The sequence below is a fragment of the Thermobia domestica genome, chromosome 12 (assembly GCF_964235325.1).
Source record: "Thermobia domestica chromosome 12, izTheDome1.hap1.1, whole genome shotgun sequence".
In the NCBI taxonomy this organism is placed as follows: Eukaryota; Metazoa; Arthropoda; class Insecta; order Zygentoma; family Lepismatidae; genus Thermobia; species Thermobia domestica.
The window spans coordinates 38,034,747-38,051,088 of record NC_137465.1 but is presented as its reverse complement, the minus strand read 5'-3'; the positions used below and the strand labels follow the sequence as shown (position 1 = coordinate 38,051,088).

The following is a 16,342-nucleotide window of genomic DNA, read 5'->3' as shown; positions in this document are numbered from 1 at the left end:
AGATGGAAAATGAAACTATTCTATGACACTAATTTCTTCAATATACGAGGATGATTTAGAAATTCCAAGATAATACCTTTATTTGTGCTTGACAGATAGTATCGATACAGGTATCAATGGAAAGCTTAGCATGTCAGCTACAAATGGTGGCATCAATTTCAACATAGTCCTAATTACGAGTAACATACTTGCGCCAACATGAAACAAGGTTTTCCATACCTCGGTTAACTGATAGCGACATCGTTGGCCAAACTGCTGGCTCCACCTCCGCGTCAGGACCGTAGTGTTGGTTCTGAACGTGATCCTTAAGTTTGGGGAAGAGCAAATGTTGCAGAGCGTAAGGTCTGGTCTTTAGGAAGATGAAGCAGAATAAATCAACAAATACTTTGCCAGCAGACGGGACGACTTTTGAATTTTTTGGCGGAGGAGAGGATGTGTGATGGTACTCCATTGACTGATGCTTCGTTTCGTGGTCGTAATGCTGTATCTACAACTCGTCACCGGCGATGAATGTTCCTGCGCACAAACCTTCCGCAGTCTGAAATTCAATGACAACCTGCTGTTTCAACCTTGACGTCACGACTGAATGCCATGGATTACACTATTACTCTGGAACGAGAGGACATAGGAAGGTGTAACAAGTAACAGTCTCTACCTTAAACATCAGTGCATTATTGATAAATAATTCAGAATGTTTGCAGTACTATTAGCTAAGTGAGCTTGGATTCATTACTTTCTGAATCACCCTCGTATGAATGATTATCCGTCAGCTTCGATCTTATATATATACCCTTAGGAACAATTTAGGAATGAGAAAGTTCCTTACTTAAAAGAAAGAGTTGAAAGTGATAATAGAAACGCTTTGCTTCACTGGAGAATCTCCAGTCATTTTATTTGGGACGTTTCCGAAATGCGTTGTTTCTCATTTGGTATTTTACTTATTTCCTTTTTGTTTCTTTACCTTTTTTCTAACAAAATACCAGAGTACAATTTGCGTTCCTTGGTGCTTATTATTCGAGAAAACCAAATCAATGCACAAAATAATTTCCGTACTAGCATGCACTTTTTTGGTGACCAAATTTGACAATTAATACTGATTTCAAGCTTGTTGAACTCTCTCTCTCTCTCTCTCTCTCTCTCTCTCTCTCTCTATATATATATATATATATATATATATATATATATATATATATATATATATATATATATATATATATATACAAGATTAAGAAAGGTTACATATATTTCAGGTTCACCTATATACAGGGTGTCCGAAAAGTAATGGTAAAAATAAAACCACAGATTCCTGGCACCAAAACAAGAGAAAAGTTTATATGACCTATAGTCCGGAAGTGGACTGCAGTGGATTTAGACAGCTCCGAATGTGGGTGGAAAAGGAACTTGCCGACTTAAAAAAAAAAAAAAAACACATTGAAGATGCTTGTGAACAGTTACGGAACACACTGGGAGTGATGGAATGCATTCGAAATTCATGATCAGCACGTTGCATGGACGTGGGAGGACAGCACTTTGAACATCTTCTGTAGATACGTTTATTGTTAGCACTTATGACATAGTAGTTAGCAGTGCTACTCTCTGTAACATACTACGGTACAAATAAAGTATGTCGTTGTATATTCTGCCTCTAATTTCATTACACTATACGACTACTTCTTACTTCTACTGTTGTTATACTTGTTCTTATTTCTATCATTTATCTACAAGTTTCTATCAGTAGGCTATACCACTTTCCATTGCCCCCTGATATTATGCATCCATCCTAAGTGATCTTTGCGTGACTCCCATTGTACATGTGCGTGCAAACGTGCCACGGATAACAAACTTTTTCTGTATGGTTTCCATCTTTCCTCGACCTATGCCGTATGGTTTCAATACCCCTGCCGTACAGACATTCGAAGAATCCTTAAATGAGGTATGGAAAATCTCTGGTGCAGTTATGTAACATGCGTTTGACATGTCAAGTCAAGATGATCTTTATGTATTTATGAACCGCCTTCCTAGCTCCTACCATTATTCCACTGGCAGATGTGAAGTTCCTTTCCCCTTCATTTTCGAAGCTGTCTGGCTCCGTCCCTGTCCACGTCCGGACTATAGGTCATATAAACTATTTATCTTGTTTTGGTGCCAGCAATCTGTGGTTTCACTTTTACCATTACTTTTCGGACACCCTGTATATAGAGAAACCTGAAATATATGCACAAACTTCGGGAGGTGATTCTTGGCATTAAAAGAAGGTAAAAGAAAGTCATGTTGCATGTTAACGAATTCCGCTTCGTGTAAGAGTGATATGGGTGCCAACGTGGAATCGAAAATCCAATCCTGACAGTTGGAACGGAACAGAAACTTTCGCACCATCTAAAGCAAAGGCGAACTCCTTGGGAGTTACAAGCCGTTCAGGGTATTCACCTAGGTATCAATTCTTAAAGAATGCATATAGAATCATATTGATGTAACGGGTGCTATCACATTCCATCAGTTCTCATTTCCCCGTTATAGCAATATGATTCTACAGTATATGCATTCTTTAAAAGCGGATACCTAGCTGAACGTACTGAACGGTTTGGAACTACCAAGAAGTTCGCCTTCGATCTTGATGGCGCGATGTTTCTGATCACTGTGGCGCGTCATTTTTCATTTGGTGTTCATGGTGCAAGTTAATGGTTTGTTTTGAACATTTCGTGAATGTCGACGATGACCATTTTCTGAAGTGTAATACATACATACCATAGAAGGTTGATCTCTGCATCTCCTGGACACGTATTTTCTGTCGTCCGGCTGATGCACATGATGATTCATTAGCAGCTAATATTTTTTCTGTCGTCATTGTTCACAATACACTTTCAAATGAGCCTTTCTAGAGATTGAATCTGCGACCTCGCAGTCAAGGGGTTCCTTGTAAGAGCAGGTTCTGTCAAACCAAGACTTCTATTTTATTATATCCTGTTGCTAGCGACCTCTAAGACGTAATGTATGGTTTGCAAGAAGTTCTCTTTTTCTAGCAGCCTATCGCTAATAGTCTTATTTGTATTTTTCGGATATTTTAATATTCTATTTTTCATCAGTTTTTCTCTTTTGTTCACATTGTTTTTTAAACGATTCTCTAATTATTTGAAAGTTAGTTTATTATTATTATTATTATTTTTGGTGCGTTCGACAATAAGTATGTAAATAAATATATGTTTGTACTGCATGGGTCAGAAACATGAACATTACTCAAAAATGATGAAAAATGACTGAAAGCTTTCAAAATGTGGGCGTGAAGAAGAATACAATGAATTAACTGGGTCGAGCGGCAAACAAATGAGAGGATGTTAGGAATGATCGGGGAAAAAAGAACAATTTTAGAAATTATTAAAAAGAGAAGAAAATGGTCGGGACATTGCTTAAGAAGGAACAGTATCATGAGGGACGTGTTAGAGGCATGAGCGGAGTTAGGAATGTCTGCTGGGGGGCAGACGTTTCGGTCGGTCTTGGATGTCTTGGCAGGTCTTGGTAGGTGGCAATCTTATAGGTGGCATTTTTATTTTAAAAAAAGTTGGAGGCAATACTCCCTATACCCACCATAGCTTCGCCTATGGTTAGAGGGTTTGGTGGCGGGAAAGACAGGGAGGGGCGAAGGAGACTACAATTAATGGATGATATCAAAACAGAAAAATCCCCCTGAAGACGAAGAGATTAGCGAGAAACCGTGGAGCATGGAAGCTTCTCAGCTGCAGCAAGTGGGTAATAATTGCAGACCAATAATGCCCTGCCAATAATGGCAGAATAACTATGATAAAGATGATGATTCATTCTAATAAGTTTCTAAACAAGTATATGTCTTTCAAAATAAGAAAATTAAAACAACCGGTAACAGGTCCTGATTTAATTTATTTTTCTTAACTCACTTTACAACCCTATGCATTTCTCTTGCAAACCTTCACGTTCAGAAACACCGACTTAGAGAAAAGCATGTTCTTAACTTAACTTATAAACAATTGTACTGAAACAAATGTATCAACTTAGACGTGTTCCGCTAAAGAAATTTCAGAGATAAGTTGGATATTAACTTTTATCGTTATCTAAACACTTAGACACGCATACTTCTATATGCAAGAAAGGTACGATGGGTCAATGATAGAGCATACACTTCTGGTGCGTGAGGTCCCTGGTTCAATCCCAGCTCGCGCTAAGTGAGCTTTGTGGTGGACAAACACCGTGTTCGTGAATTTTCTCGGGGTTCTCCTGCTTCCTGCTTCCTCCCACTTTATTCATTCCATCAAATTTTCATTTCTCATCATCACCGTCTCCTTTAGCCTAGCCGGCATAATCGTGGTACCTAAAACTGAAGCATTTCATGTCATTTTCACTTCTATATGCAAATAGAGAAGTGGCTGGAAAATTATGTGAGCCATTCAGAGTCCAAGGTAATCAAATCCATTTACCAATGTTATGGGAATAAAGAGATATACAGTTTCCAAGATATTCTTAAGGAAAAGTTAACACTGTTTTTACATTATTTAAAAAAGTCATTTACGATATATGAACAAAAATTTTTTAAGCTCTAAAAGGAACTAAAGATAAAAAAGATATATGTGAATTGATTTCCTTGTGGGGGCCGCGGTGGCTCAATGGTAAAGTGTTCACATCTGGTGCATAGGGTACGGGCTTCAAACCCTGTTCCCGGCAAGTGAGCTTTGTGGTGGACAAACACCGTGTGGGTGGGTTTTCTCGGGGTTCTGCCGTTTCATCCCACTTTCTTCATTTCTCATAATCACCATCTCCTTTAGCCTAACCGGCATAACCTTGGGACGTAAAACTCAAAGATTTCATTTCATTTCATTTGATTTCCTTGTGCACTAAACGTGCTTATTATGAATACCTGAATAAATGTAACTCATGTGAAAACCTATAAAAAATGTACATTTTTATGTGCTAATAAATTGAACACCTACGAAGGTCTGAAATCCTCACAAATGAGATCAAAAAATAAATTAATTACGAAATATTAATAAAAAATAAAAAAATACTCCTAATATTCTGGGAATCCGTACTGCTAATTGGACATTGTGAGATTAATTTTTGATTTTTAATGAGCCTGGAATGTACTCAACACACACAACTGAAGAATTATTGTGGTTGCATAACGTTCCGGCAAATCCAATCAGAATTAATGCTCTGCAAACTATGAATATTTCAGTTAATTATTATCGCAACAATATTCACTAGCACTGCATGTATTTCGAGACATCTATTATGAACTGTTAATAGAACATAATTTGACAATGAAATACTGTAATGCGTGTTCATAGACTTATTAGTAAGGTAGGTGGGCTGGGTTGTTCAGAAATTACATGTGCTGATGTCCGTAAATTGCTTAAAATGATACCTTGTGGTTTTTCTTTCGCCATTCTTTAATAAAACTTTCTTTCAGAAATAAACTTTAATCATTACTTTCTGTAAACATTGTTTGACGTTTCACAGAGAAATTAGTTTGTATAGTAAGGGGGCGCAAAGTTCGGGAGGAAACAAGAATATATATATAACGACAGTGATAAAAGTACTCAAAATCAAGGAAAAGCAAAGTTTATTTTTAAAAATTTTCTTATCCTTCACGCCAACCATGTCTTACGCTTCGCGACTGGTCTGTCGACCTCATGCATATGCAGTGTTTCTTTCAGACATAATGTTCCAGGGTGCCACACTTAGTACATATTCCGGGGGGGGGGGCACTGCTGGTACTATTCTATTTATCATTATATTATAATTGTATTATTTTGGTCTTTTCCCGAGGGGCACTCTCAGAGCTCCGGGGGGACAGTGCCCTCCAAAAACATGTCTGGAAGAAACACTGCGCATATGTACGGGCGCGATGTCGTATACTCGCGCCCCGGGCACTGATTTTCTACGGCACGGCACTGATTATACATTATTAAGTATTGTTGATTTTTAGCTTTATTATTCATTCTTCTTCACAAGGTGTCATGAGAGAAGAGAAACAGGGAGATTTTCGACTGGGCTGAGAGAAATTTTTGGTCAGACGGAGTTCTCAAATATAGATTTAAGTTTTAAGAAAACTGCTAAAAAGTAATATGGCATTATTGACTTCAGATTTTGTTCAGCGTTTGAAATGACCTGTTTTATCCATAACGATCCAACGAGTTTTGCGTAACATTAACATCTGCTGGATAACTGCGGTTTCCAAGCATCTGCATATGATCATCAGCAGAATAGCGCAGAGAATGTGTTATCGATAACATAAAATGTGAATCTTCTATAATATAGCATTCTCAGATGACTTAATTGGTGGGATATATGCACCATATAACAAATGTATGTTAATGTAGAAAGAGAAATGTTTAATATTCTTGTATATATCTTATTCCTTTTCCTTTCATTATCTAGTCGTAAATAAATCGGGAGTCACGGTGGATCAGTTGTAGAGCGCTTACCTCTGGTGTGTAAGGTCTTTGGTTCGATTCCTGGCCAAGTAAGTTTGTGGTGGACAACATCGTGTCCGTGGGTTTATATATACAGGGTGTTAATGAGCTATACCGACAAACTGTAAGAGGTGATTCCTCACACTAAAATAGGTCAAAAGGATCCTATGGATTTGTAGGGAAAAGTGCATAGTTTCAGATCTAGGGCAGTCCAAAATCGTGAAAAAGCCAAATTTCAAGAGGCCCTATTTCGAAGTCGAGAAATCATGGAATGGTGGTCCTTATCAGTATAATGTAAGTCACGCATATATATATTTGTATCTCTATAATTGTATCTCTATAATTCTGGAATGGATGGATGGACCGAAGTTAATGATATCTATAATTTTATTTTCGAACATTGGGTTTCCCTCCTTACTTTTATTTCTTTGATCGACCTTTTTAAAGCTATAACAACCAGATTTTTATGTCGGTTAGATATTTGTCATCATTACAAAATTGATATAAAACACATGATACGTAAGGCAGCAATACTTTGGCTGATAGAAACAAATAGGCACTGAAAAAGCAGAAACCACCGTTCACAATTTTTGAGTCTTAAACATTTAGCAGTTTATTGTAAAGAAGCTCCATTCTTTTTTAAAAAATCTGAATCTCCCCCTAGATGTCTATCACCCCGTAAATCCTCATTTTGTTCTAGCGCCCCCTTTGGTATCGAAAAAGCCCTTAAAGAGCGTTAACACTAATGTTGAGATTCACTGACCTACGGAATGGGTGTTGTTCCTATCAAGGGAGGGTCATGAAGTGGCTCCGCTGAGATCCGAACGAGACAATTGTGTTTGCATTTGATATGTTATAACTAGACGAATCCCAAAGTTATATGTGCCACTGGGAGGGATATCGTGAGTTACAACATACTTTGTAATGTAAAAGATCTAGGAAAAATTACCTGGCAGAATAGTTTGAAGTGTGTCATTTGTTCGGAATGGATGTATGGAAAATTCGGCGAATACGTATCTAATCACTTTCAACGGTACACTTTCGGGGCTAAAAAAGTTTGCCTCATGGTCCCCCGAAGGTTCCCAGACGGGGTCCAACTCAAAAGTTTCAAATGGCAAGGGGGATTAATCAGCACATCATTTGAAAGCTGTTGTTAAATGAAAGAAAATGGAGTAAGTCTCGACTGTCTACGACACTCGTTCGGATCCCAGCGGAGCCACTTTGTGACCTTTCCTTGTAAGAACGAAAGAAGTCTTTCTAGATGACACTGCATTAATAAACACACACATGCCTTTTCAGTCGTAGTTAGTCAAACACCAAGATCAGGGCCGGATTTAGCATTTTGGCGCCCCTAGGCCCAATAATTTTTTCTGCCCCCTAGTCTGGTTAAAGTTACTTTCCTAAAAACATTTATTAAAAAAATTACAGCCAGTTCTCCCGTGTTTGAGATCAATTTTGTAACGAAGTTTATGCATAATGTTGAAAAATAGTTTAACTTTACCAACAATTATTTGTTCCAATGAATCAGAATGCTTTATTAGCCTGATTTTTTAAAATCAATTTAAAAAATATGTTAAGTTATGGCTATTTATTTTTGTTTCTAGATTTTTTATATTTTTTTTCTCTCGGCCGTGCGTCCCCTGGGAGCTTGCGCCCATAGGCCCGGGCCTACCGGGCCTATTGGGAAATCCGGCCCTGACCAAGATGAAACTCAACACCTGCCCTGACCGTTCAATTCTTTCGATAGAACAGGATTGAACATTTATGGGCAGTTTTAGAGCAGTGAATTTGACTTAGATTTTTTCCATCATCACTTTCGCGAATGAGTGCAGAATGGCGTGGGTCAATGAAAACCTGACCCATAATCTACTGACTCACCACTCACCGTGACAGAGAACACACTGGACCCACCACCCATCAAAACAAATTGTCATCACCTCTGACTCGTGATTCACGCCCTCCTCCCCACTGATTAAAGAGTTAACACTTATAATAAAACAAAGCTGTGAAATTATCACTAATCGGAGTTTGAATATCTACGCTCTGTTACAATACCATTGGATCTGAACTTTCCAGTTTGTCATGTGCCACATTACGACAGATTTTAATTTAATAATCTTAGAATTAGACACTTTTCAGTGGAAAAATAGGGTGAAATTTGAAAGTCTCAAATCAATGTTAAGTATGCTAACGTAAAAGGAAAAAACAAAAACTGTAAAATTCGACTGTGTCTCAAAAGACAAATAGTGAGTCCTATTGCTATTATTACAATTACAAATATCAATATTCAATAGTACCTGAAGTTCTTCTTGCATTTAGATATACTTATCTAAGGTAATTAAATATTAATAAACGAAAACCGAGGAAAAATTAAGATCTTGAAAGTAAAATGTGGAGAAATTCGCCAGATTTCAGAAGATTCTATCTACAATGCACTGAGTAGAGTGGGTCGGTGGGTCAGAGTGGGTGATGGTGGATCAGTGGGTCAGATTTGGCAGGGCTGAATTAACCCATTAGGAGACTCTGGGCTAGAAAAAATATGTGGTTCCTTTTGACTTCACCTAATACATTTCTCTGAAAGTACAGTTGGAAAGTTAAGGGAATCTGTTTTACATTTTTGGTCATATTTTATTTCATGATGATGATTCTATCTTCATGATTCTTTTTAGAGAGCGAGTTGTGATTTTGATCAGAGTGGAGGCCCCAGCCCACCTGAACCCCGGCTATAGTCCCCGTCCTTAACTCGGACCTGAGAGTGGGTCACGGTGAGTGGTGGATCACAGTGGGGTCACGTCCTGTTGACCCACTTAACCCACAACCCACTGACAAAATCCATCTCCGTATTGAACTGCAAGAAGAATGATCCATTATTACTCCTAAAATGATTTCCGTGGTATACAAGTATTTTCTCGATTGCGCGACGAATACACGTTATACATACTAGGCCTACAGGCTAAGTATGGCTCAATGTCAGATTAATCATAGTTGCATATTGTATATGTGTTTCCAGAATTTTGATAACTGTCTATATACATATACATATACATACACACACACACAAACACACACACACACACATATATATATATATATATATATATATATATATATATATATATATATATATATATATATATATATATATATATATATATATATATATATATATATTCAATCTCAGATATAATTCTTCCAGGCATTACCACATTTTTATTTTTATTTTCATCCAAATAAAAGAATAGAAATGAAAACAGTTACAATTGGAAAAGAAAAACTCAACAGTTTCATATTTTAAAACTTTTATTGCCGCTAGCGTCACGAGATGGCTAAATATAACACACTAGTTTCAAAACAATTTTGCAGCCCATGAGAAACAAATAAAATAAAGCTCTCAGAAAATAAATATCACGTTAATTAACTTAAATGTAACGTTAGCCTACTATGATATTTAGTTCGTTATTTTAATCCTTTTATTTTCAAAAAAGGCTACCAGGAAGTAACGGATACACATTTATATAGTATATTAGTATCTCTCGGTTTTTGTAGTACATTTTATCATTACTTCTTGATTCTCATGGGGAAATTTCTGTAATTGCAAGTCTATCTTTTTCCATGTTATTATTATTTTTTTAGGTATTTTTTCTGTGTTGTAAACGCAAACAACTCAGTGGGATTTCCCAAACCTTTTTCTCTCATTAAATAGACGCAAGGAAGCACCATGGCTCACTAATTGACTCCAATCTCTGGAAGTGACAGGTTCTGTCAGTACCAATGCGATTGTTTCTCTCAGTCGCTCTCTGTGTGTCTATTTATTCATCTACCTTAGTCCGTGTTTTGGTGCTTGAGACTGTAGGAAAGGGAAAAAAAAAGGCTACACAATCCTGGTTTTAAACATGATTTTGAGAGATAAGCAGGTTTGGTAATGGAAATCCAGAACTAAGGATATGGTCATTAAGAGATGCAGTCGGATCGAGCTTACGTTACGAGAACACAAACCCAAGGGGAAGTGCAAGGAAATTTTCGTGGGCGACCGACTAAAGCGATAGCATTGGAAGCAGAAGAAACAACCAATCAAAATTAAGATCCCAAATTGCTGCAAATACCATATCTGAAATACTTTTTTGAATCAGAAGATCAATCAAAAATTTTCTTTTATGCCTTATATCTGGAGAACTACATATTGTGTTGCCAAAGCCAAATATCACTTAACTCAGTATGATGTGCTTATTCCGTACAAAATACGAAAACGCGATTTAGAGGCCGTTCAAAAATTTTGTGTCCCCTGTTCCAAAAACTAAGTATTGATCAAGATCGCAATCTTTTGATTCATTTTTGGATCATTCCTAAAATTCTTGTTAATATACGTTAATATGTAGGGTTTATAAGTTCTACTAATGATACCTCAATATAAAGATCTAGACCAGGCATCGGCAAACCGACTCACGGGCCAATTTTGTATTACTATACAGACGTTTCTTTTTTAAAAACTCACTAAAGTAGCGAGTCATTGGGTCCCATTCGGTAACAGCTTGCGTCTACGCAACACAAAAAACTGCGTTTTTGTTTGCGATATTAGGCAAAGGAAATATAGTTGACTCTTACGTGTTTTGGGGTACATTACGCACTGCAGTTTTTTTGCTAACACTGGTATGGAACGCCGCTCTTAACCGAGGTTTCGTAGAATTATTTCATTTCAACAGTGTTCGACAAATATTTTGACCTCGATTCAGGTTGTTTGTGATCTTGAGAACCGGCATCCCTACGCTCTAAGAGGGGACGAAACAAATAATACAACGAAAAGTTCATGTGTTTTTAATTATTTGCTCCTTCTTTTTTTCTCGAGCTTTCACTAAGGGAACATCGTCCCTTGGCGATCTCTCTCATTTCCACCCCGAAGATATATATGTTCCCTTAGTGAAAGCTCGAGAAAGAAAAAGAAGGGAATATATATATATATATATATATATATATATATATATATATATATATATATATACAGTAGAACGTCGATTATCCGACGTCGATTGAAGGACATGGGTGTTTGGAAAACTGGTTTGTTCGGATAATCGAACTGTACATGTTTATTTGCCAAAAACAAGTACTGTACAGTAAATTTATTCATAAAAACAGGGATCTCTTTAAGTATTACAAAGTAACGTACAAAGGCAACGCCTTATGAAGGCCCCATTACAAGCAATGTTCCGCCAGCGGTGGCTCAGTGCGGCGACTACTGTGGGAAACTTGGTTTGGAAGTGAGGGGGATGATGGACGGTAGGGTGGGAGAGTAACAGGTGCGAGCGAGTACACAGTTCGGTTAAGCGATCGTTCGGTTGACCGACGTTCGGATAATCGACGCTCTACTGTATATACATATATATATATATATATATATATATATATATATATATATATATATATATATATATATATATATATATATATATATATATATATATATTATATAGCGAGAGGGAGAGAGAGACATTAAATTAAGTAAAAAGCGTTGGATCTACAAAATTGGATATACAACTCTTATCTCTGATTAAATTATAGAGCTCAATCTGGCTAAGCTCTGGCGTGGGAGATCCGGGCTCGATTCCTAAAGGGACCTCACGTGGTTCCGATTCCACATTAAGCTGTAGGTCCACCTCTCATAGAGCCTCGCTGCTGAAAGGAACGCTAAACTAAAAATGAAATCTTATTTAATTATAATAGTATTAAGGTTTAGTTCTGACATATTGAAAGAGCTAGTATGGAAGTACCTGGTTTCATTCACAATATACCATAATACATTCGACGTAGTACTACATTCTGAGGCAATTTGGGAGACTTAAATAGACAAGCCCTGGCCGTTGATCTAGTGGCTACCGCTCGCACCTTTGGTTCGCGGGAGAACGTGTTCGATTCTTGGCAGTAGATCAGTAGTGGTTGTAGTAAGAGTGATAACTAAGACATGTTTATCTCCGATCAAATCCATAATTGAGCTAGTTGAGTTTACAACACTGAAGAAACATACCTAACCTAACCTAACCATCTTCATTTATTCCATTCATTCAATTGATTAGCTTTCGGGCTCAGGTTTGCTAACTATACGATAATTTATCGTGATGTATGGTAATTTAAGCCTTAGAACTAATAATACGGTAATGAATTCTTATAATGGGTGAATATACGATAATTTTAGAACGCACGCCGTTTTGCAGTTTTTGAATGTGCAAATAAGTTGTAGACGTGCATTTAATAATTATAAAACACACACACTGGGGTTTTTAGCAGTCATTTCACTTAAAATAAATCAATAACGATTTTGAAAATTGGAAAATGGCAACCATTTTTTAAATTCGTTTACCTTTACGAGTAGGTGGAAATATTATTATTGTTCAGATTAGTGTCAATGAGGATTTTAGAAAAATAGTGAGGATAGTGACACCGATTTGGAGTTAAAACTGAAGATTAGATAAGTTTATTATATACTCTAGTTATTATTGGTAGTATTGTATTTGTTGCTGCAATTATAACGTGCATAAGTAATATACCATACTTTTTTGTAATATACAATAATATGGCGAGGTGCGAGCTATTCAAGTTAGCAAATGGGGTGAAATACGTTTCTCTGTAAACAAGATAACCTTTAACCTATAACAGCTAGGGGGCTCAAATTTGGTATATAGGTACCTTGGGCAGAGCTGGATTTCCCAATAGGCCTGGTAGGCCCGGATCTATGTGCGCAAGCTCCCAGGGGGCGCACGACCGAGAGAAAAAATTAAAAAAATATCTAGAAATAAAAATAAATAGCCATAACTCAACATATTTTTTGAATTGATTTAAAAAATCAGGCTAATAAAGCATTCTGATTTTAAAGTTCATTGGAACAAATAATTGTTGGTAAAGTTAAACTATTATTCAACATTATGCATCAACTTCGTTACAACATTGATCTCAAACACGGGAGAACTTGCTGTAGGGATGTCGTTGAGCGGCAATCTCGTAATCGAACGGAAAAATGTCATTTTTTATACTACGGTAATACAATTTACTATTTGTACATACAAAATATCTAGTTTTACTTTAAAACACAGTTTTTGTGTCACGTTATCAAAATACTTCATGTAAGCTGTGTTTCTGAGATTAAAACTATTTTATAATGTATTACAGAGTTTTTTTATTTATTTGCCCAAATGGCTAAATTGAACAAAACCAAAGTTATTCACCAATCTTTTGTTAATACATTAACGGTATTTTGTTACGCCCAGAACCAAGTAAATTCCTCGAAAAACTTGCAATGATAAAATTGCATCGTGGAGTGTTGTTTAAGCAATTAACATGTAGGCCTGATATAATTTTTTAATCAAGATTCTTTTAGGAAAGTAACTTTAACGAGACTAGGGGGCGGAAAAAATTATTGGGCCTAGAGGCGCCAAAATGCTAAATACGGCCCTGACCTTGGGTCTATACCAAGATCTAATAACCAAACCAGCCATCTAGGGGCAACCCTTAAGGTCAAAAGTTTCTAAAACATATAAAAAGGGACCTGTACATTATAGTGACCGTACAAAGATATGTGAAGCAGATGACGCACACGTAGCTGCACAAAATACAAACACCCATGGAAAATTAATTTTCTAGGATATCACTACTTGTGCTTCAAAATATTTTATTTAGTGCCAAATATTACTAACGCTTTACAATAACATAAAGACAACGGATGATTTTCAAGGTAACAATTCACTAAGGAACATAAAAGCATCACGCGAAGAGTTATACAGTGCCATTAAAAAATTGTCATTGTTTGGGGACGATACTGATATAAGCGTATCTGGTTATCATTTAGTGAGAAAGGTATTTCGCAACTAGTAGCTAAAAAAAAAGTTGCAAAAAGACAGAATATATCCAACAATCTATTGCTCTATTGCGTTATATTGCCATCTACATTTGTATAAGAGCTCACTGAGTTGAGGGACAGGTACTCCAGATCTTACTCTGTGATACAATTTCTGAATTAGTTGCTTCAATCTTTCGATGTATGTGTTATCTGCCTTTCCATACGAGTCGATTATTCCAACTCTATCACGTCAATGATCTCCAAGATCTATACTCACAATATTGATGTATGCCACCGTACTCGAATGTCGAAATATTGTGTAGCTACATTAGCAAACCTTTGTCGAAGACAGAATAAATATTATAGGACAGAGAGTGAAAACGGTCGGCCAATTATTCGAATGTCGGTTATCGTTTATGTTTAAGTTCAACATATAAAAATAAATATCAATTACAGAAGCTGACACGTCCCGGGTTGAATCCAGGAAAGATAAAAAGCTCTGAAATTCAAGGAGCCACTTTTACGTCATTATAAAAGTTGAATTCTCTGGCAGATGTAAATGCTGTGAGGATTGAGTATTATTGAGCAGTTGTCCGGCGTGTTGTGCAGATGCCAGCTTTTCCTAGATAAAATTAGAGATCTTGTACTAATGTGTGTGCTTTTATTTTTTTACGGATCTTAGCGAATGTTTTGTCTGTATTTTTCTTGGTTTTGAGTGTATTTGTTACGATGTTTGCACCAGAACTAATATCTATCAGTCGGGTGGGTATAAGGGATTAAAAATCCTAAACTATCTTCATATTTTCGACGCTTTTGAAGTGCAGGCATATCTTATTTTTCCATCGGAGTTCAGTGAACATTGGGTCGAATATGATGCCGGATAATATTTTGCATCTGCTTATCGCAACATATATTAATCTCAGGCTAGCTATTCTGTTACCAGTGTCTATTACAGCTCAAGTGTTATATCTTATGGTTTGTGGATTATGAAAGTGTAAGGTGGTTCTAGAGGAATCTGGGTGCTTGAGAATGATCCTTTATTTTCCTAATTCTTAGTAACAGGTAGCACATATACTGATTTCTCACGTTCGTTCAAAGTCGGTCCTTTATAGTTATCAAAGCAAATCATGACGACTAATGGCTGATGTGCAAGAGGACTTTCTCCACATTTATAAACGATCGCTGTTACAGTACCTAGCAATCTATTAACAAGACCACCTTCCACCCATAAATTTGTTCGTATCATGACACGGGTGCCGACAGACAGCTCCGGTTTCTGGTACAAGTACCTGACATTTTCTTCCATTGCATCCTTACTGCTGAATGGCACGTTGGTAGCTTCAATCAGTGCAACGGGTTTAACGAGTTCCCTCATCCTGTGCTGATTATATGATTTCACGCTTTCGCAATGATAAAAAAAGAACAGCGTTCGAAAATGTTATTTTCTCCTAACTGAGAGATGATATGCTACGTATCGCCAAAATATTATAGTATTCAACAATGGTTATGCCGTGCGACAGACTATCTAAGATATCTGAAATTCTTTTGTGGTTCAGTACTTCCACTTTGTCGATGACACATTTTGAGTTCGAACGTTTTGTCAAAATATCGGAATAATTTCTTGCCCATTTATATATTCAGTTCCTTTGAATTACCATAAGGAGTCGAATCTTTTACTGAATGTAATTGTCGAATATCACCAAAGAAAAAAAAAACATTGTAATTGACTCCTGGATTTTCGAAGGATTTTCAGTTCTTAGAAATACTTGTCAAAACAAACTAATTTTGCTACACTAGTGTAATTGATAAGGACATGTGCCTAAATAATTCTTGTTTTCTATGATGCGTATCAAAACGCATGGGAGTATCGCAACCGTGCTTGTGTATCAGTCGTTTGCTCATTGGAATTGGTCTCTTGCTCATCTTTGGAAACAAAAATCCTGAAGGCATTCCTGCTCCTCAATATCTGAAAGTAAAATCAACTTTTTTTTGTTGATTTCAATGGAAGTCTTTGTCAAGGGGCGTATGTCTTGTATTTATGAACTTACACAGAGTGGGCATTTATTTTTAATAGGCAATG

At 36.7% G+C, this 16,342-nt stretch overlaps 1 protein-coding gene across 1 annotated transcript; it reads right to left on the bottom strand.

Moving 5' to 3' along the window:
• Positions 1–15,307: 15,307 nt before the first annotated feature.
• Positions 15,308–15,637, bottom strand: LOC145665933 (uncharacterized). Its single transcript, XM_081733038.1, has one exon. The coding sequence runs from the start codon at positions 15,635–15,637 to the stop codon at positions 15,308–15,310; it is 330 nt and encodes a 109-aa protein (XP_081589164.1).
• Positions 15,638–16,342: the final 705 nt, after the last annotated feature.